Source organism: Juglans regia, chromosome 9 (genome assembly GCF_001411555.2).
Source record: "Juglans regia cultivar Chandler chromosome 9, Walnut 2.0, whole genome shotgun sequence".
Lineage (NCBI taxonomy): Eukaryota > Viridiplantae > Streptophyta > Magnoliopsida > Fagales > Juglandaceae > Juglans > Juglans regia.
This window is the reverse complement of record NC_049909.1, coordinates 18,138,050-18,159,515: the sequence shown is the minus strand read 5'-3', so window position 1 is coordinate 18,159,515 and position 21,466 is coordinate 18,138,050. Positions and strand designations below refer to the sequence as shown.

The 21,466-nt window shown below is 32.9% G+C and overlaps 2 protein-coding genes across 6 annotated transcripts; one reads left to right on the top strand and one right to left on the bottom strand.

The window, feature by feature from the left end:
- Nucleotides 1-4,738: 4,738 nt before the first annotated feature.
- On the bottom strand, nucleotides 4,739-10,945 carry LOC108982446. Of its 5 annotated transcripts, none has more exons than XR_004802450.1 (4): nucleotides 9,206-10,945; nucleotides 8,552-9,103; nucleotides 7,987-8,345; nucleotides 4,739-5,171 (listed from the first exon to the last, which is right to left on the bottom strand). XR_004802450.1 is itself a non-coding variant. In XM_018953816.2 (3 exons), the coding sequence occupies exons 1-3, from the start codon at nucleotides 10,163-10,165 to the stop codon at nucleotides 8,235-8,237; spliced, it is 1,623 nt and encodes a 540-aa protein (XP_018809361.2). In that variant the 5' UTR covers nucleotides 10,166-10,945; the 3' UTR covers nucleotides 4,778-8,234. The 5 variants fall into 5 exon arrangements, 1 of the variants encoding a protein (XP_018809361.2); XR_004802448.1 differs by having other exon boundaries at nucleotides 4,778-5,171; nucleotides 5,247-8,345; XR_001994709.2 differs by having other exon boundaries at nucleotides 4,780-6,374.
- A 7,811-nt stretch (nucleotides 10,946-18,756) lies between these two features.
- Nucleotides 18,757-20,685, top strand: LOC108982447 (probable receptor-like protein kinase At4g10390). Its single transcript, XM_018953819.2, has 2 exons — nucleotides 18,757-19,634; nucleotides 19,734-20,685. The coding sequence occupies exons 1-2, from the start codon at nucleotides 19,241-19,243 to the stop codon at nucleotides 20,468-20,470; spliced, it is 1,131 nt and encodes a 376-aa protein (XP_018809364.1). The 5' UTR covers nucleotides 18,757-19,240; the 3' UTR covers nucleotides 20,471-20,685.
- Nucleotides 20,686-21,466: the final 781 nt, after the last annotated feature.

Here is a 21,466-nt window from a genome sequence, read left to right as displayed (position 1 = left end):
ACCACAAGTACTCCATCATCTTTTCAGAATAAATATCCACTCTCCAACCGTCTTTTGCTTCCCATTCCAATCATTTTCTCTATCGGATTGCCCAAAAACCCCATTTTTGTCCACCCGTCGTTTCTTGATTGGAGACTGTTTCAACTTTATCAGGACTTGACAGTAACCCCATGATATGTATGTTTATATCAGATTCCTTTTCTTTTCTCTTTTTAGTGCTCAAACTACACAGTTTTTTCTTCCTTTTTTTTAAAGTATGATAACTACAGGAATGTGAAAGGATTATAAATTTTTTTTTATTTATATAAAAAATAATAATTTTTTAATATTAAATTTTATTCTTTATTTTTTAAAAAATACGCAATAATTATACAACATATGACCGTATTGATCTTTATTCTTTTTAATTTTTTGGGTTCTGCTATAGTACGTAGTATCGATTTGTTATTTTCTGAGCTGTGGAACAAACTCCAAGATATATAGAAGAAGTCTGAGGAAAAGGAATCAGAATATCTACGCTCCAACTTAACCATGGTTAAAATCTGACCCAACCAACCAAACAAACGATAAGATCTACATGCAACATCTACTGTTCTTTTGATAATTAATGCTCTGCACTGGAATTGAAAACTCAAGAAAACGACGGGGGAAAGAAGAAAGGATAGAAAAGGAAAAAAAAAAAAAGGAGTTGGAAAAAAGGGAGATTCTAACTCCTTAAGGCCATATGCGCGTCCCTGCTGCAATGGCTGCTGTGCTGCAGACAGAGTTACAGCTTGTTTGCCGCTATCTCCCTCCTTCGAAGCCCTTGAAGCTTTTAAAAAAGGCTTTAAAGGGATTAGACCTGCGCGATCGGTGGTGGTGTCAGAACATATGACTTTAAGTTTTGAGTGATGCCTCAGCGGGTGCTGTAGCATTATTTTATATTTATTTTATTTAAATAAGTTTTTATATAAATTTTTTAATATTTTAAAATTTTAAAATAAATTTAAAATATTATTAAAAAAATATTTTTTAATTGAAAAGTAAAAATATATATATTAAAAAATACTGTCTTAATCATAAAGTAAAATAAAAAATTATAAAAAATAAGAAAATATTTTTTAATCATATTATGATTTTTTTTAAATATTTAAAATAGACATGCTACAACTCTCGTTAAGAATTCTTGTTGAATTTAACATGTATTTTTCTGTGTATTTTTTTAATTTATTTTTTATATAAATTTTTTTTATACTTTTAAATATTTTTAAAAAATAAAATAAATTTAAAATATTATTAAAAAATACTTCCTTAATCAGAAAGTAAAAAAAAATTATTAAAAAATACTTCCTTAATCACGAAGTAAAATAAATATTATTTTTTTTCTATTTCGTGATTAAAAAAATATTTTTTAATAATATTATAATTTTTATTTTATTTTTTAAAATATTAAAAATATTTATATTAAAAAAAATTATAAATAAATATATAAATAAATGCTACAGCCGCCGCGGGTGCTCCCAGCGGGAGCCCCCAGCAGGGCGTATAGAATTTTCCTTAAGTTTTTAACGAAGCTAGAGGTGTCGGACCCACCCCATCTCCTTCTGACACCCTTAACGAAGTTTTCCACGTGATTGAGATTGTCTTAGCTGCTCTTTTATCTCTTGCCAAGTTATCAAATATTAAAAACCAAAAAAAAAAAATTAAGATTGCATTAAAATGAAGTCAAGAATATAATTGAAGGGGGAAGATATTCGCAAAGATTTAGGTTTGGTTTATATTCGTAATCTATTTCAATTTATTTCAATTTATTTTATTTTTTTATTATAATTTTTTTAAATTTTTACATAAAATATAATAAATAATTTAACTTTTTCAAATTTTAAAATAACTTTTTTAAATTTATACATAAAATATAATAAATAATTTAATTTTTATTCTACTATTCATAAACCATCTCATCTCATCTCAATTCATTTCTAAATTCAAACCATTTCTTATTCAGATAAAAAATATAAATAAAATAACATATATTTTAAAATGAATTATTTTAATTTTACACCGACTTATAAAAATACTTATAAATAGAATTTTTCTTTTAAAATATATAAATTAAATTAGATCGGAACTAATTTCTTGACATTTTGCATAAATCCGATCGATAGTTTGGTGAATTTTATTATCCTATTAAATTTGATACACGATTAATATTGAGATGGATGAAGGGTTTGTTCTATTTAATTAAATAAAATAAATTAAAATTGATCTATATATTATTTGAATTCGAGAATATAGTGATATTTAGATCAAATCATTTTTGTTCCAACCAACGACACACATGAATACAATCACAACCCTAATCATTAGCCTCTTCCTTGAAAAAATAATCATTAGTCTCTGTCCTCGAACATTTGTGATGTGATCCCAACGTGGCTAAGGAGTTTTTCTTTTTTTAATCTTCTAGATCTATCTGTCAATATCTAATTATTTCATTCATGTTAAGATGAACAGATAACATGATTTCGATAGTCTTTGTATTTATGTTTTTCTTATAAGTAGACATTTTTACTGTATACAAATTTCAATTCAGAAGTAAAAGTTTCTAATTTCAAATATTTTCATCAATTTGATGCCTAAAAAAATTTAAATGAGTTATTGTTTATAAGAACAGATTGCAATTATTTCAAAAACTTAATGAAACAGGATTCGTTTGAACACTTTGAATATTTCATAATATATGTGAATAGTAATAAAATAATTTATGAATAATAATAAAACTATTTGTCACTCATCAAATCTGTTAAGTAGGTGTTTAATGTCTCTGATGATGAGTTGCATTGTCCAGTCTAATGGTTGCTTTGCATTGGTAGTTGCTTGCACTACTTGCTTGGAGTCTCCTTGGATGTAAATCTTTTTCAGGCTTCTGTTACGAGCTTCTTGAATAGCAAGCAAGGCTGTTGTGGCTTCTCCAATATTTGGATTAGTGTTCTGTTTATTTAGTATTATATAATTCATTTTCGCCTTCTTAAAAATTAAATAGTAAAAAAAATTATTATCTGTCGCCACCGCCGTAGAAATTTAATTAATAAACTTTGAATTTTTGAAATGCCATTTATTTTTTTAATTTATATCATTATATATAATATGACGCATAAATTATTTTTATAAATTTTTATGTCATGTTTTAAAATGAGAGTATTTATATAAAATAATATTATTTTTATAAGTTGTATAATAAAAATACCTCTAATTTAAAACATTGTTGTAAAAAAAATTATATGTCTATCAATTTAGAATAAATAAATTTTTAAAAAAATGCAATAGTTTACATGAAATTTTTTTTTTTCATTTCCTTTTTGTTTTTAAATAATATCGGAATCCCATCATATTATGCCTACATTCGGAACTCTCTTCCAACCGAATAACTTTCCTTTGGAATCGACTATGAGTACAAGCGCATTGTTAATTCAATGTATTATAAAAAGAATAATAAGCAAAAAACACATTAAAAACAGATAAATGAAGGTGAATTTGGTCATTTTGTAATTGAATGTGAAATAGCATCGCAAACTACGCGTGTGAGAACAAAAAATAAATATAGAGAAAAATGTTTTGTTATGAAAAATGATAAAATTACAATCATCTTACCACCTTATATGAAATGGATGGTGGTTTTATAAAATAAATATTATTTTTTAATAAAGTGGCATGATTGCATCGATTGATTGTAAAAATAAATTATAAATGAGTTGTAAGTGTATTTCTATCCTTTTGTTATTTATTTAATTTTTTTTTTCAATCATACTTGTTAATATGTTGTATTTTAAGTAATTTTTTATTGAGAAATGCTATACATCAATTACTATTTACTCACGTACTCTATATCTATACTTTTTTTATAGAGTGAGGAGTTGAGGTGGTAAATAGTAATTGATTAAAAGAATTTTTTTATTTTATTTTATTTTCAGTAGTTGATTAATAAAATTATTTAAAAGGAAAAAAAGCATCCAAAGGGATAGATAGAGGCAGACAGGAACAGAAAGGTACAGCTGTAGAAGGTGTGGGAGTGGCGGGGCCGAGTAAGGAGATGGTGGTAAGAACGTGTGAAGCGTTTCAACCCCTACCTGCAGGGCATCTTATGCCCACGTCCCCTGCACATGCCTCTTGCCTCCTGCCTTTTTTTCCTCTCTCTCTCTCTCTCTCTCTCTCCCAGTACAGACTGCAGACTGCAGAGGCTCTCCAGACCTTTTTCCTTTGTTAAATTTGGAAAGGATCTGTTTTTGTGGAGATTTTACTCGGAATAGGCTTAATGCGTGCGTGTAGGCTGGAAAGTGTGACGTCTTCAGCCCCCACAAAAAATGACACTTTGGGATTGAAAAACAAAACCACTCACTATATACACACCCTCTCGAGATGGAGGGCCTTTTTTTAGTGCACTGCAGCCCATGAATGAATGAACGATCCCAAGGGGTGGATTGTTTCTTGACCTACCAAATTAACGAACCTTTGAGTGCTGCTTTTTTAAGGGCACGATGCGTTCCTGTGTCAAGTTTCCAACTCGGTAAAGGGTTCACCTCAATTTTTGGTATTGGTTTGCTTCTCTGTAAAACTGAATCGATCTACCCATGGTCGTTGATGATCATTCTACATTCCACACTTTATAAAAAAATACCCTCACATCTCATAAAAAATACCTCCACAATCTATGAAAAAATTATATGTGAGATATGAGAATGAATAGTGATTAATGCATTCTTCTTATAACAATGGCCACCCCTGTTTCCAAGCCTGGTTTAAGTAGAAGGCTGAATTTGTCATAGGGTAGTTGTTTTCTTTTTCATCTGAAAAGCTGAATGATCAGCAGCAAAGTACAAGATTTCACCTGCAGCAAAGGGAAGAGGAAGAGAGTCCACAGGAAATCGACACCTCATCCCGAGCTGAAGATATTGAAACATTACAGGGGTTTAAATTTACAATTAACAAAAGGTTATATTCAGGATGGAAGGAAATTCACTGTCCACATTCACTTTTCTCTAATAACATGAGAATGTCATCTTCAAGCACATAAAAACCAGACCTACAATAAATTGCCGCAGCAAATCAGAACATGCACAGGACCCCACAGATTATTGCTTTGAAACTGATATCCCCCCATGTCTTTTTTTCCTCGGCAAATGTTAACCCCACAGTTCCTGCAATAGAATGCAGCCCAGATTAAAACACCTCCACGTGTATCTTTAGTCAACTTCCATGTGGTTAGAACGTACCAATCTTGAGTTCAGTGTCGACCAAAACTGACTGAACTCAAACAACTTGTTCAAGTGGCAGTGCAAACATTTACAGATGCTATAATGACAACAAATAAGGAAGGTCTATATCAGCAATGCAACTGTATGCGAGAAGAAAAAGGAGATGATGATAATGAAGAAGAAGAAAAACAGATAAACACAACGAAGAGGAGAGAGATATTATGTGAACATGAAAACTTACTTCTCAGTAATTAATCAACAGTACAAAATTTTATACGTATACACACAATGTGATCTGACCTGCATCAACCAGAAAAATTCTCTAGCTTCCTAACTAATCATTGACTAATCTAACTACACTGAAGAACAGAATCTGCTAATAGTTATGCCAGCTAGACTTAACTATACTACCAACTAAGCGCAGTAACTATCTTTAGCATATAAATACTGCTCCAATCAGTAAGAAGGCAACCAATCTAATTACACTCTCTCTTTTATTGTAGTAACCCAGTGTTAATCAGTCTCAAACATGGGTTACATTATCTCTTATTTCATTGATGAGTCTCAACAACTTCCCAAACATCAACTTTATTATCAGCACAAGCCCCACACATGATATTACAAGTTGCAGCTGTATATATGAGCCAGTAATGGCTTATGTTGGCCACATTTATCCCACTTTTTCCCAAAAGTTCCCAGCGTAACAGAGTAGCATGGCATTGAACAATCTCATACTTTGACACCCTCTTAGGTGCGCCATAAAACTAGCTTTCATTGCATGAACCCACCAAGACCCATAGTTTTGCTCACCTATGAAACATATATATTCCCACATTTCATCTCAACCAAAGATAGAAAGCCACTTGCTTCAGCCTCATCTATTCTTTTAGCAACCTCAAATGCCAATTAACCAGGCAACACCATGAAACCGCCACCTCACTGAGACACTCTGTCAAAACATACAAAGCCTCCCTGATGAAACTATTTGGTTATTTGAAAACAAAATTAGGGGTTGCAACCAATCTCCTATTCCTTTCCAGCGCGAGTGACCTTTGAGATCTCTAGCTCTCAACTTTTTCAATCACTCTGCAACTGCAGTAAGGCATGATCAACTCAAAGATGGCTGAACTCCTTCCCCAATGGCCCCTACGTCGCAAAATCACTAGACGCATGAGCTCACCAAATAGGTAAATAATAAAATCTCAAGCCACAGAAATAATGCTTCGTGCTCATTAAGTATCAAGGCACAAAATATTAGTTAGGATGGATTCTCTGCCGTCATTTAAAGTATCAACAGAAGTTAATGTTTAAGACTTGATGGTATTCAACATAGCATGAACCACTTAGAATCCACAAGAACAAAATAAAAATAGCAAAGGTCTCAAGCTTGCGCACCATGCATTATAACAAAATTCAACAAAATACCCTCTTCCCCTCGAAATGAAAAAGGGACGAGACTATCGGCACATTAAAAAGAAAACTATATATTAAATTAGCAAAGTTGATTTACACTACTATTTTTTCTCCCTTCTGTTATGCTTTTGTTTGCATTACTTGCTTTCCTTAGAACAGAATGGTTTTGAGTAATTTCAAAACAAAATCAACGATATACGGTTGAGCAGAAAATCAAATCAGTTGTGTGAGCCTAGAATCTAAGCGTGATGCTTAAAAAAGCCTGGAAGTGTGAGCCTAAAATCTTCTCTAATCACGCCTATAACATCAATGGAAGATCCTAAGTCAATGCGATTATTCTTTCATCAACTATCATTCAAGAATTTTGTAAGGAACCAATTGCAAAGAGTAGACCCACATAATCTTTTCCAACAACTAGACACCAGTTAAACTTTTTGTCTGTTGAAAATTAAAAACATTTTAAACTGCTGTCTAAAATTTCTTTCCTACTCTCCTACACCATCTTAACTTTCATGAGACACCAAACTTTGAGTTTGTATACTATAGCATGTACCATACAAGTCATAGCAATATACAAATGGCCAGGAAACATATACACCCTCCACAATTGCTTGCAGTTAAGAGGTTTCAACTTCTAAAACTTTTCAGACTATGAAGAGACAAAATTCTGAGTCATAAAAACTCCAAAATAAAGGAATTAACATCAAAATCATTGTATCTACACCTAATTGTCGAATTAAACTATTACTAAAAAAATCGTTAAAACCACTTTTAAAAAAATCAGTAAAACTATGGATGGAAGTCCACTGCAGAAGCTAGTTTCAGTGGGCTGTTGCAGCTATAACTTGGTCAAATCGAATGGAACCAACCTGGCCCGATGCCAGTCAATACATTGGGCAGGCTAGCATCAAAATGTTTCAAACTTGGCAGAGCCAAGGTTGATATTTCTTTGCACACACACACACATGTATCCCTGACTATTGTAGATATGTTATAGTGAAACAAATTTTGTTTTCCTTATCATCATTTGAAAAGAAGGTGCTCTGGTCAATAAATGTTAAAAATCTCACTAGTTTCACAAACACAGATTTGACTTATGGACACTCAAACTCTTAAACTTCTCTGTCTACAAGATATTTGGCCCTAGATGTGGCTAATCATTCCAAAATAAAAAGAATCTATAAAGCCAACATCAAGTAGTATGTATGCAACTCTGATGGTAATAAATTCCCCCTCCCAAAAGTCTCCTATTCTTCGAAGGAAGGCCTTCAATAATCCATCTGTTAGATCTTATCTCATGATTAAATACCTTCTGGACAAAAATGACGGTAAACAATGCTAGTACCCGAGTTTAAGGGTCGCATGATTGTCTTCAACTGAACTTTGTGAACATAGTACCCTCATATCTGCACTCTATGAGAATGAATGTATTGTCAAATGTCGGATCTCAGATGATACATGACCGTTGAAAGACAGTATCAATGGGTTCAGCATTACAAAACAAACGACGATGAAGACACCCCCCCTCAGGTAGTTCTCATATATCCAAATCAGCAGAAGAGTAGACAGAAGTGCCTCTATCCTAGCTGATAGTCAAGCAAAATCGGTGACAGAACTAAAAACTGCCTTCCCACACTGTCCAACTGTTAATCTAAGACCTTCTTCAGAGGTTTGATTCAATTTGCAACATAACCGACGAGGTACCTGTCCAACCACAGTCGAAAGATCAATAGAACTGAAATCCAAGTTAAGAAAGTTGAGTAAAAATGGAAAAACCGATGTTAACATTGCACAACGTGGCTGTGTCAACTATTCTGCTTACCGAACTTCTCATATTGTTTTCTTATACTGATAAAAAAAAAAAAAACATTACACAACGATAGAAAAAGCTATGAGAAAGAAACACACACCAAATGCCAATTCTTGCTCAGTGGATACCCAACGACCTGAATATTGCTCACATAGCGGAGAGGAACCGAACGTGGAAAGCAGATAACTTTCCTCTTCAAATCTTCTCTTCCTCTGGCCCGCGCATATGAACCCAGTGTAGCATTACCTTGTCTTGTTACATCTTTCAAGAAAAAAAGGATAGGTTTCTTGCACACAGATGAATAAGGATCCCTAGTGTCGAAGTCGAATTCGTTCCTCTCACGTATTTTGTTCCATGCAGTGTAGGTGAGCTCTGAACGTTCCAGTTCACGGGCGAGAACGATGTTTGGGAAAACTTGAACCACGTAACCAAGTGAGACTGAAAAAGTGAGGCTATGTGCTCGGTCATAGCAGATTGATCGCTGCAAGAAACTTCTGGGTTCGAGCCTCATGGCCTTTGCAAAGAGTTTCAAGCTATCCAGCGAGCTCAAGCCCGGATAAAAAGGATCAACAGCATCGATATGGTGAATTGAGACAAAAGGGGCAATGGGGTGAGAGGATAGAAGACCGTGTGCATCACCCCGAATATCCCACTGCAGCAGATAACATCATTTGCTATTTCCCCAAAACATCTTAAATCCGTGTATCAAAATGAAAAGTGAAGGGATTGTATAAAAATGGAAGAAGAATCAAACCTGATGGAAGCCAAGTTCCCTTGTTAGGGGAACGCCGAGTTCAGAAATGCAGGCATAGAGTCGATCATCACTTCCGTAGAGCTTGGGATACCTGTCGAGGCAGTCATCCTGAATGTTGGAGAGTGCCTCGGCCAGCGGGCGGCTGATAGCGATCCCACCACCGCCAAAAGCCATGGAGTGGCTGAAATAGGTATTGGCAGAATGGCTCTCTGATGGACTCCCGATGTAAACCATCTCGGATGGATCGTACTTGCGGAGAACAGCGACGAGATTATCGGCATTGAAAATGGTGTCATCGTCTCCCAGAACGAACCAGCGTACATCCTGTAAGCCCAGGCGGAAGCACTCGGTGACTATGCGGGAAATGCGGAGTCCAGAAGGGTGGCCGGTGGGATTGGTGTAGCGGAAGCGAGATATGTCCTCGGAAACCATGACGGGAGGCAAGGAATCATCCCCCTCCTCGCGAGGCACCGCCTCTTCCAGCCAGACGTGGCCCCGCATATCGTGAGGACGCCACCAGAGCCTCACGAATTCCTTGCGCCGTTTCCAGAGCCGCGAGGAACCGGCTATGCCAAACACGACGTGTCGTAGGGACAAATCATCCCCCCGGGTACGATTGTGAGGGGAAAACTGATGCCGCAACGGTGGCGAGGAGAAGACTGAAGAAGAAGGAAGATGGGAACGACGACGGTTTCTCCAGGCCCAATGGAGAGAATGGGGGCTGCCTTCCCAATCCTTGAACCGGTGCCAGCAGTGGGTGGTGGTACCGGAAAAGACAAGAGAGAGCCAGGCGGCGGTGGAAAGGAGGAGCGCCACGACGGCCACGAGGGCAGTGCGCGTGCGGCTATGACTCCACGGACGGCTTCGACGATTGTTATGGTAGGGCGTCGTCGCGGTGCGGTTCAGGTTCATCTTCAACACCGTCATAGTCCCCCAACGTTCATTTCCACCGTTCGCCATCCACGATTATCCCGTTCAGGGCGAAGGAAATCGCCTCCAGAAAGGGGATTTCGCTTCGTTTCCGGTCTCTGTCTCTCTTTCTATTCTGGAGTTTCTCTTGGATTGTGAGTCCTTTTGTTTTTTCTTTTTTCTCGAAATTTAAAGAGAGCCTCCGCTACTGCTCTGCTGGCATGCCTTTGAGGTTGAAATTTTGAACTTGAACCATTGCGTCCCCGTGCTGGCGTTGCTTTGGTTCGCGTTTCTCCCTCTTCTTCTTTCAACCAAACGCAACGTTTCTTGTCTTCCCGCATTTCTCCTCCTCCCATTCCATGTACGCATTCGGCTCCGCTGCGAGGTTGCGCATGTCAAAATCCCGCAGCTTTCTTCTGCAATTCTCAACTGGCAGAGCTTGGTCCTGCCATCGTTGGAGCATGCCAGCAACCCTGTGGACACCTGTTTCTGGGCTGCGGTATTTTTGCCTTTAAACCCCTTAATTTCTCTTAAATCTTTATCATTCTAGGTGATGCAGATTAAGCTTGCTGATGCAGAATCAGGAAGAAAAGGAACATTTTTCGGAGGATTTACCAAAGGGCGGCTTTAATGGCATCTGTAGAAAAATAATGTCAATCATTTCCACTGCTCTGCGAGACTACTACTAGCATTGTCGTTTCTGTGAGGGAGCAAGCACATTGTGTTTGTGATTTCATTCTACAAATCTGGAATTTTGATTTGTGGGAGGCAAGATCTGAAGAACAATTCAGAAGTCCAATTCATCTTTTTCTTTTTGAAAATAAAGGGGCCATCGATGACATCTTTTGTCTCTTTTTTTCAAGCAATTATTAGTTCACGTTGAAATCGATTTCTCTAGCACTGTTACGTTACCTTTCTCCTTTATAGCCAACAATCATATGGCCGATGCATGTTTGTTCCGGAGTTGACCTGGGAAACCATACCAATTTGAATTACCTTATTTTGCCTCCCAAATGATTTGGAGTGTGAAACCATTTTATTTTATTTTATTTTATTTTATTATTATAATTTTTTAAAATTTCTATCAAATATTATAAATAATTTAATTTTTAAAATTTTAAAATAAAAATAATATTAAAAAATAATATTTTATTTAACTGTAAACTTTTATCTCAACTCACTATCTAAAACAGACTGCTTTGTTTGCATTCAAAACTCAGCTCAATTTATCTCATCTCATCATTATCACTTTTTCAAATTCTAACACAAAATATAATAAACAATTCAATTTTTTCAAATTTCAAAACAATTTTTTCAAATTTCTACATAAAATATAATAAATAATTCAACTTTTATTTTACCATTCACAAACCATCTCAATCTATCTCAACTCATCTCTAAATCTAAATCACTCCTTAAATATATCTTGTGCATTCTCTTTGTAAAATATTTATTTTTTTTTTAGTGTGAATCATGTTTTTATAAAAAAATTTGTACAAATCTATCTATTTAGGCTTTGTTTGGTTTTCAAAATCATCTCAACTCATCTCAACTCATCATTACAACTTTTTCAAATTCCAATACAAAATATAATAAATAATTCAACTTTTTCAAATCTCAAAATAATAATAATATTAAAAAATAATATTCTAACAATATTTTATCATCTCAACTCAACTCAACTCAATTCACTTCAACATCCAAACACTACCTTAGAATTTGTACTTTCCGTTACTCTGAACATCATCATTTTGGGACGTAGATTAAGGCTTCGTTTGGTTGATGAACTCCTCTCAACTCATCTCAACTCATCATTACAACTTTTTCAAATTCCAACATAAAATATAATAAACAATTTAACTTTTTCAAATCTCAAAATAATAATAATATTAAAAAATAATATTCTAACAATATTTTATCATCTCAACTCAACTCACTTCAACATCCAAACACAACCTAATTTGTACTGCCCTTAAGAGTTTCTCTGCTAATCATTTTTATCCTGGTTGTACCAAAAAATTAAGGGCACTGCTACATCTCCCGAGAGATGTAGCCCGAAAGTGTCCCGAATAGGCAAAATTTTTTTTTTATTTTTTATTTTATATATATTTTTAATTATTATAAATATTTTTAAAAAAATTAAAAAATTCATAATATCATTAAAAAATATTTTTTTAATCATTCTATAATAATAATAAATAAATAAAGTTCCATTCGGGACATGTTTTGAATCCTAAATTCAGGACCCCGGGACCCAAAGCATTTCTCAACTCTTAAATATGAGTAACATACAATTTTTTTTATAATTTTTTATATAATTATATTTTAAAATAAGAGTGTTTATATAAAGTAATATTATTTTTATAATTTATTTTATAAAAACATCGTTAATTTAAAACATAATTATATAAAAGATTCTAAAATAAATTATGTCTGAATATTGACGTAATACTTTGGTACTCGGGTCCTTCGAGTATAGTTGACTTTATGATCCAGTTACGTTATATATAATTATTTTTATATTTTTATATATTTAATCAAAATAATTATTTTATATTTAAAAAAGTCATACAAGTCAGCAGGTTAGACCGAAATGCAAGAGTGAATGAGTTGATTAATGAGGAGAATCACAATTGGAATGAGCAGTTAGTAGCCGAAATGTTCAATAAGAAAGAGGCAGAGCAGATATGTAATATTCTCATTAATTTCCTTGGAGGACCCGACAAAAGTTATTGAGGATATACTGGTGATGGGACTTTCAGTGTAAGGAATGCTCATTATTCTGCTCTAAATCAAAAACATATAAAATAGGAAAAGTCTTCCATAAAGAGTGGTTTGGAAAAGTGTTCAGAAGAAACTATGAAAATTGGAGGTACCAGGGACTCTGAAGAGCTTCATGTGGAAGGCTTGTCAATGTGTGTTGCCAACAAGACAAAATCTGTATATGAAACAAGTGGTAGACAATCCAATTTGTATAGTATGCAAGTAAGAGGCCAACAAGACAAAATATGTATATGAAACAGGTGGTAGACAATCCAATTTGTATAGTATGCAAGCAAGAGGCTAAAACATAAGTACATGTGTTGCAGCTAATGATATATGGAATGATGCAACAAACCTAGTGCAAAAATGGAATGTAAATGAAATGAATTTTTTAGATCTTTGGATAAGGTGTACAAAGACACTAAATGATGTTACTCTCAGTTGAGTTGTTGTTATGTTGAGAAAAATCTGGTTAAGAAAGAATAAATTTTTGTTTGAAGGTAGAATGATTGATCCAAAAAGACTTGTACTTGGAGCTAATGAGCTAATGGAATAGTTTAAGGCTGCACAAGTGAGAAGGCAATAAGGTCAGCGAGAAGGCACTTGTACCAATAACACTAAAACATGGAAAACATCATCAGAAGGTTACATTAAGGCCAATTAGAATGTTGCACTACATGAAGATATTAAGAAAATGGGTATTGGAGTCATAGTTCGGGATTGTGAAGGATAAGTTTTGGTTTCACTCCTTGCTAAAAAGAGTTTTAACTCCAAACCAGTGCTAGACGAATGTTTGGCATTGTATAGAGCAATGGTTTTATGCAATGAACTTAATCTTTGCAATGTAATATTTGAAGGTAATGTACAAAGTGTTGTGAATGCAGTAAATAACAAAGAATAGAATTGGCTTTAGTTTGGGCGAGTAGTGGATGATATCAAATAACTACTTAAGAGAATACAAGATTGGAAGGTTGCATGGGTATCGAGAGCAGGAAATGGTGTTGCATATCAACTAGTTAAGTTTAATTTTAATTATAGCAATGAAATTGTAATGATCGAGGAGAGTCTTTAGTTTATTTCAAGTAATGTCTTATCTGACAAACTCTGTAATTGATATGTTATTATCAATGAAAATTTCATTTAAAAAATAAAATATAAAAATGATTTTACACGATATTTTTGTTCTTTCTTTATTATTATAAACCAAGGATATGATTGCATTGATAGTACTAGTAAAACAACGCGAGAAATAAATGACACGTAGAGGCTCTTCTAAGTGTCATTTTTTTTTCTTTTGAGATCAACTAAAGTGTCAGTTATTTCAGTTATGTTATTTACAAATTTGGCATATATTATTTCACTTATTATTACGAGTCATGATCTACTTACTCAGAGGAATACTTCGTGTACAAATTTATTCTATAAATGTGGCATGATACGATACATCATATTATTTTTTTTAAAAGTAAACATACGATACTAAGTTTTATTGTAAAGTAAATTTAACATATCACATTAAATTAATTCAATTTGTGAGTTTATTTTTATGAAATTTATTCATGAATCTAGCACTTCTCTAGTCATAACTAATTTAAACTAGCAAATAGATGTGGTACGTCAGACTGTAAAATTATTTTTATTATAAAGTAAATATAACATATCATATGAATTCAATTTATAAGTTTACTTTTATAAAAAAATTTTAAAATTATAGCACTACTATTGTCTATTTTTGTGAGATTTATTCATGAATCTAGCACTTCTTTAGTCATAATTGATTTAAACTCGCAAATGGATGTGGTACATCAGACTGTAAAATTATTCTTATTATAAAGTAAATATAACATATCATATGAATTTAATTTATAAATTTACTTTTATAAAATGTTTCTAACATTGTAGCACTACTATTGTGTGAAAAGACATGGTTAAACTTCACTATCAAGATGTGTCTAGCGGGTCAATAAAAACTTTGTAAATTGATTTGCATCGTTTGCTTTCAGAGATAAAACACAAAATTTTGAAATTTTTTTTCAAGTTTTGTATGGTCAGACATTCTTTGAAAACAAACATCTATTTTTTTATCTTAGTTCATCTCCCTTTATTTTATCAGTGTTCATTGATTGTACTATACATAAAAAGCTGCGTCCGACCCTCTCCCTCTCCTTTCTCTCTTTCGTCTACTGTCTACGTCAAAAACTATCTGTTTGTCTCATACGGGTCGTCTCCCATTAGTTGAATTGATTGTATGCTTCCCATCTTTTTCAAACACACTCTAAAAATATTATCCAAAAAATTAAACAATAATTGGTGGGTCCTAATTTTTCTTTTTTATCAAATACTACAAAAAAAGTTAAAATTTTTTCATCTCATCTTTATAAATAGACACACATATTTTAACAAAACTATCTTATCTTATCTTAATTCACATATCTTAATATTATTTATATATATCTCATCTTACCTGTAAAAATAAACGAATCCTTCGTTTTTGAGTAATATGCTACAATAGATTTGTAATAGCATAACTCGCCTAATTGTTCACAAGTGGGGTCCCCATCCGTAACATGGTGCACTGGGAAAGTTCTAGCATTTACCAAGTTTAAGTGCTACTTTAAACATGTTGTCTTTTGTCTAGGTTACACTCAATAATAACTTTTTATTATATGAAAAATATTCTTATATTAAGTTTACAATATTTACTTGACACTATCCTATTTTTATTTTTTCTATAAAAAATAATATATATATATATACACACACACAAAGGTGTAAAGAACTTAATTCAGATTGTATTTCGTATACTTTATATGTTTCAAAAAAAAAAAAAATTTTATTAGAATCAATACTTTATCGAAGCCATGGTTTTCACATGCAGATCATGACTTATCTCATCTGATATATAATATAAAATTATGGTTTTTCTTATAATTTAAAATACTATTTAATTGATAGTTACTTGTATATTTGCTAATAAATGGTATTAAACTGTGGTGAATATGGGTCCTTTTGAATTTCTTATGGTTATTCAAAATTTAGGACTTTGAGTAAAATATTTATTAGGTATTTAATGTGGACCTAAAGTGAATATTTATTAAATATATAATATTGTTTGAAAAATTCACGTGAACAATTATAAATATTGTAATTATACCTATTTCATATATTTATCTCTTTCATTTGCAAGACTAATAGTAACTATATGAAATACCCGTATTGATTGTTGATACCTAACATCAATTGTATTAATATAAGTGTTACAGCTATAAAAAAGATTTCATAAAAATAAACTCACATGCTGATATGGTTTTATATGATACGTTAAATCTATTTTATAATAAAAATATTTTTTCAATCTAACATTTCACATCAAACTACATTAATTTGTGAGTTTACTTTTATAAAATTCATTTGTGACTAAAAGTGTATCTCTTATATTAAGTACATGTTTGAGATTGAGGTGAGAAATATAGTTTATAGTTTTAGAGCTTATAACTTATAGCTTAAGTAATAAGTTATATTATTAAACAATTATTTAGTCTTTGGTAATCATATGAGTACTTTCAAACATTTTTTATTTGTTCGAAAACAAATTAAAAAATTGATTTCTGATGTAGAAATTAAGATTATTTAATTTTTTAAAGATTATGATCATATTCTTTAAAGTTTGAAAGTTGTAATTATTTAAAAGTTGTATGGATATTTTTACCCATTAACAGTATTTTTAAAATTCAAACTACATTTCACATTATCTGAAAAGCACATTTGAGGATTTTGAAACTTTTCCTCAAACATAATTTTTAACTTATTTGATATTAAAAAATGCTTTAATATATAACATCCAAAAAACTTAATTTTTTAATTAAAAAATTTTTAAGATTATTTAATCATTTTTTAAGACTCATAACGCAACTTCAAACCGGCCTTAAATATCTATATACAACACTTATCATTTAAGAAAAGGAAAATACTAAATATACTTTAGAAAAACTTATAAAACATTAAATTATTCACAAGTTAGTTATTGATATATTGAAAATTATAAAATTTAATTTTTTTTTAAAAAGTATTATTGTAAGTAAAATTATAAATAAAAATATAATTACATATAACACCAAAATGTTTGGTAAATAATATGCCATCGCATCAAGTTATATTCCATTAAAAAAAAAAAAAAAACATGAATGCTGGAGCGAAGAGAAAAGGACATGGAGAATTTAAAAAAGGATAATGTTGGCTGGGGCTCCCGCTGGAGCTCTAGTGTATTTTATTATGTGTATTTTTTAATTTTTTTTTTATATAGATATTTTTAATAATTTTAAATATTTTTAAAAAATAAAAAAATTTATAATATTATTAAATAATACTTGCTTAATCAGGAAGTAAAATATAAAATATTTTTTATGATTTTTTATTTTACTTCGTGATTAAGAAAATATTTTTTAATAATTTTATTTTTACTTTTTGATTAAAAAAATATTTTTAATGATATTCTAAATTTATTTTATTTTTTAAAAAATATTAAAAAATATTATATAAAAAATAACTTAAAAAAAATATATATAATATATACCTACAGCCCCCAGCGGGGAGCTCCCAGCGGGGCTGTAACACGATCCTTTAAAAAATCAAAAAAAGGATTCTGTTTGTCCACAAATGAAAGAATGGATTCTGTTTGAGACATGACGTGTTTTATAAGGATATGAAACCACCTTGACAGTGACATGAAACATGCATCAAATCTTTCTACCTCCAGAGATAAATTTCCTTCTCTCAATTCCTGCTCCTTTTTTTTTTTAAAGGTTTTTCTTTTGTTCTTTCCCTTCTCTCAGGCCATGGACACTTGTCGCATCAATTGTTGCGTTATCTGAACTCAGAATTATTTAAAAATAAAATCGAGAACAACCTCTGACCAAATAGCTATAACTTTTGCAATTGGAAAATCATATTATGCATTTTGAATTTGTATCTTCAGTTTAATCTATTTCATTTTATTTTTTAAAATTTATTTTTATTTAATGATTAAAAAAATAACTATTAGTGTATTAATTTTTTTATTTTTTAAAAATATTTAAAAAATATTTAAAATAAAAAATTAAAGAAAAATAGAGTGCAATTTGCAATAGGGACACATGGAACAAATTTGGATGGCATAGTAGCACTATATTTTGTAATTCTTGCTTAAATTTCTTAAATAGGATTTTATAGCTTTATTCAAATATTAATTATTATTTATGAAGATTTATTATATTCTTAAATCTGTGTATAAAGATTTAAATTTGATTTATAATATTTAAGTTTTAAAATTTACTTTTAAATTAAGGTACTGTTTGGATAGTGAGTTGAGATAAAAATTAAAAGTTGAATAAAATATTTTTAAAATAATATTTTTTAATATTATTATTATTTTAAGATTCGAAAAAATTGATTTACTTATTATATTTCATATAAAAATTTAAAAAAATTGTAATTATAAGATAAGATGAAACATTACTTATATTTAAACGAGACTAAATTGAGATACGTAAATAATGTGTGGTATATGGGTATTAGATACTTGTGTGTTAATTATTTAGATAATATTAAATTTTAAAATTTAAGAAATATTATAAAATTCACGTTATATTTCTATTTATTTGATCTTTTAAGCGATTAAGTATAATGATATATACACACACACGAGAATATAGACACAACCTTCAGTACAATGCATTCGTTGGGAGGGAGACGTGGTACCATTTAAGGAAGAGAGATTATTGGAAGGGAAATCTGAGAGAATCAAATTAATATATGTTCAAAAAACTAAACGTGTGGACCACCGAGCGATGCCTCGTGTTCCTTAAAAAAGGACAGCGAACAGCCGGCAATCCTCCTTTGACTTTTTAGAGATTTGAAATACAGCCTAGAAAGAACAGGAAAGACTGGAGGTTGGGAGGCCGAGTGTTTTCTGAGTGTATGATTGATTGTCTTGTTCGATCGGTATGGAAGCAGTGTTGGATTCTGCCTCCCCGGCAACCTCCGCTCCGAGGAGTAAACAAATGTAGAGGCGAAGATAGGAAGGTTCGTCCGCACGGGTCTGGAACTACGTACGGTTTGCGGGGTTCTGAATCTGTCTGCAGGAGTTGGTGCTGCATGTTGGTCCATCCCTTTTTTTCGTTTTCTTTTTCGGTGAGCCCACACACCAAGCTTCAACGCTACTACTTTGTTCTTTGCTCTGCTATTAACAACACGCACCGACGATCTTCCTTCAAAAGATCATCCGCACAGGAAACGTAAGTACTACGTAGAGAAACCCACTTTGATCAGTCCCCACAACACTGTCGAGTATTCTTTGTGTTTCTTGCCTTGCTGCTGCATTTTGTTATGGCCTTCCTCAAGTGCCTTGGATTGAAGATTAGACGCAGACCGGCCGGTTGTGCGATTGTCGATCATCAGGACCCAGATGAGAACCGGGCTGCCAATGGGCACGAGCTTGATGATGAAAAGCGGAAGGATTACGGTTCCATTCGGAGATTCAATTGGGACGACATCGAGAGATTCACCATGAACTTCTCCGAAGTAATTGGATCGGGAGGGTTCAGCACTGTATATCTGGCTCACTTCCCGGCCCGCTCGAGTCTGGAACTGGGGCTGGGTGCAATCAAGATCCATTTTGGCAGCGAGCGCCTCAACCAATTATTCAAGCAGGAGCTAGACATCCTGCTCCGTCTTTGCAATGAAAATATCGTCAAGTTTATTGGCTACTGTGATGACGGAGGTGAGTTATGTTCGTGTCTAGTGATTTGGTTTGTTCTTAATTCCTTTGTTTGAAGGTAAATATATCTTAATTTCTTAGATCCGATCTCCATGATTTCAGAACAAGGGGCCATGGTATTTGAGCATGCGGCAAACGGAAACTTGCAGGAAAAGCTCCATGGCACAGAAAGGGAATCACCTGTGCTTTCGTGGAGAAGACGCATGATAATAGCATTCCAGCTTGCGCAAGCACTGCAATATTTGCACGACCAATGTACCCCCCAGATCGTACACGGCGACATCAAGGCTTCAAACATCCTGCTGGACGAGCACCTCAACTGCAAGCTCTGCGATTTCGGGTCTGCAAAGATGGGGTTTTCTTCGACGGTACTACCGCCCTCATCTTCTCCATATTCTTCGTCTCCCATGAGGAGGAAGCATTTGATGATGGGTTCCCCCGGTTACACTGATCCACACTACCTGAAAACGGGAATAGCCTCGAAGAAGAACGATGTTTACAGCTTCGGAGTTGTCCTCCTGGAACTTGTGACGGGGATGGAGGCATTCTGCTCGGAAAGGGGGCAGCTCTTGACATCCATAGTCAGACCCTTGCTGAAGGACGTCCGCACGTTGGGAGCTACGGAGGTAGCAGAAATGGTGGATCCGCGGCTGGCCGAGGACTATGAACCGGAAGAAGCCAAGGCCATGCTTTCAATCTCGGCACTTTGCCTTGGCCAGTCGCCCGTACTCAGGCCTTCTGCCAAATTCATCTTGAAAAGTCTTCGGGAGAATATATCTTCTATCTCCGGCTTATTCCCGCCGGAGAAGCTTGGTTCCCTAAAGACCCGTAGACTGTAGTCTATGTAAGTAAAATAAGTCCTTAATCGATGAGGATGATCGAACATCGAGGCTTGACTCTGTTTCTCTGTAAATTTGTAAAAAAGTTTGTCTTCGACATAGCCATATAAATCATTTGATATAACCCGAGACGACATGCAGACTTTTTATAAACAACAAAAAAAACTTACCTCAGTCCGTCTGTGTACCAAAAAATTCTGTTTATAAATTGGATTGTCCGAGTTTTTTGTCGGGAATTATAACGTCTAGAATTTAAATGGATTTCATCATTTTCCAAACGTTAAAAAATTTCAACGCATGAGAGATTTGAATCCTTAAATAAAAGAAAGCATTGTGATTTGAATAACTTTTATATGTATTACTTCTGAGCCAGCAATAAAATAGTTGTACGTGATCATTCAAGAATCAAGAGAGTGATCCATGGAGTAATAAGATCCATCCTTTGCTGCATTCTTTCGCTTGTTATGTGGCTCGGCTTCTTTCAATAGTGGGCTGTCTGTCATCTTATGAGCTTTGCCATGTATGCGGATCCTGTGTACCACACATTTGTTTCATCATCTTAAACATGTCTCGTTGGTCTCACTCCAGACTTTCAGTAGGGTCCCCTCTATAGAGACCGAACCATACCATTCCAAGGTCGATATAAGCATCCAACCTTAAAAAGTCCATTTTGTATTTTAGAGGACGAGAAAGGATATTTAAAATCTTAGGAGTGTGAAAACTTAGTGCATTTTTTTTAAAAAAAAAATTAAATAAATTTGAGATGCACATAAAAAAAAATTATTTGTTTAATAATAGAGTTCATTTTTTTTAAAAAAAATGCGCGAGACTTAGGACTTTGAAATGAAAATGTTTTCATTCCAAAATTCTCATATCCTCCTCAAACATCACTCAAATACAAATACTTTCAAACTAATCATTATAATTTTTTTAAACTTTCAAACAAACAAAAAAATAAAAATTTTCAAATACCCAGATAAAAATAATATTAAAAAA

What these genes read in the sequence shown, in the direction of transcription:
- LOC108982446 (XM_018953816.2), bottom strand. Translation starts at nt 10,165, where the DNA reads ATGGCGAACGGTGGAAATGAACGTTGGGGGACTATGACGGTGTTGAAG. An exon ending in GGGAACTTGGCTTCCATCAG is followed by an intron (nt 9,104 to 9,205) that starts GTTTGATTCTTC and finishes TATCTGCTGCAG; the next exon opens with TGGGATATTCGGGGTGATGC. An exon ending in TGAGCAAGAATTGGCATTTG is followed by an intron (nt 8,346 to 8,551) that starts GTGTGTGTTTCT and finishes GTGGTTGGACAG; the next exon opens with GTACCTCGTCGGTTATGTTG.
- LOC108982447 (XM_018953819.2), top strand. Translation starts at nt 19,241, where the DNA reads ATGGCCTTCCTCAAGTGCCTTGGATTGAAGATTAGACGCAGACCGGCC. An exon ending in TGGCTACTGTGATGACGGAG is followed by an intron (nt 19,635 to 19,733) that starts GTGAGTTATGTT and finishes CCATGATTTCAG; the next exon opens with AACAAGGGGCCATGGTATTT.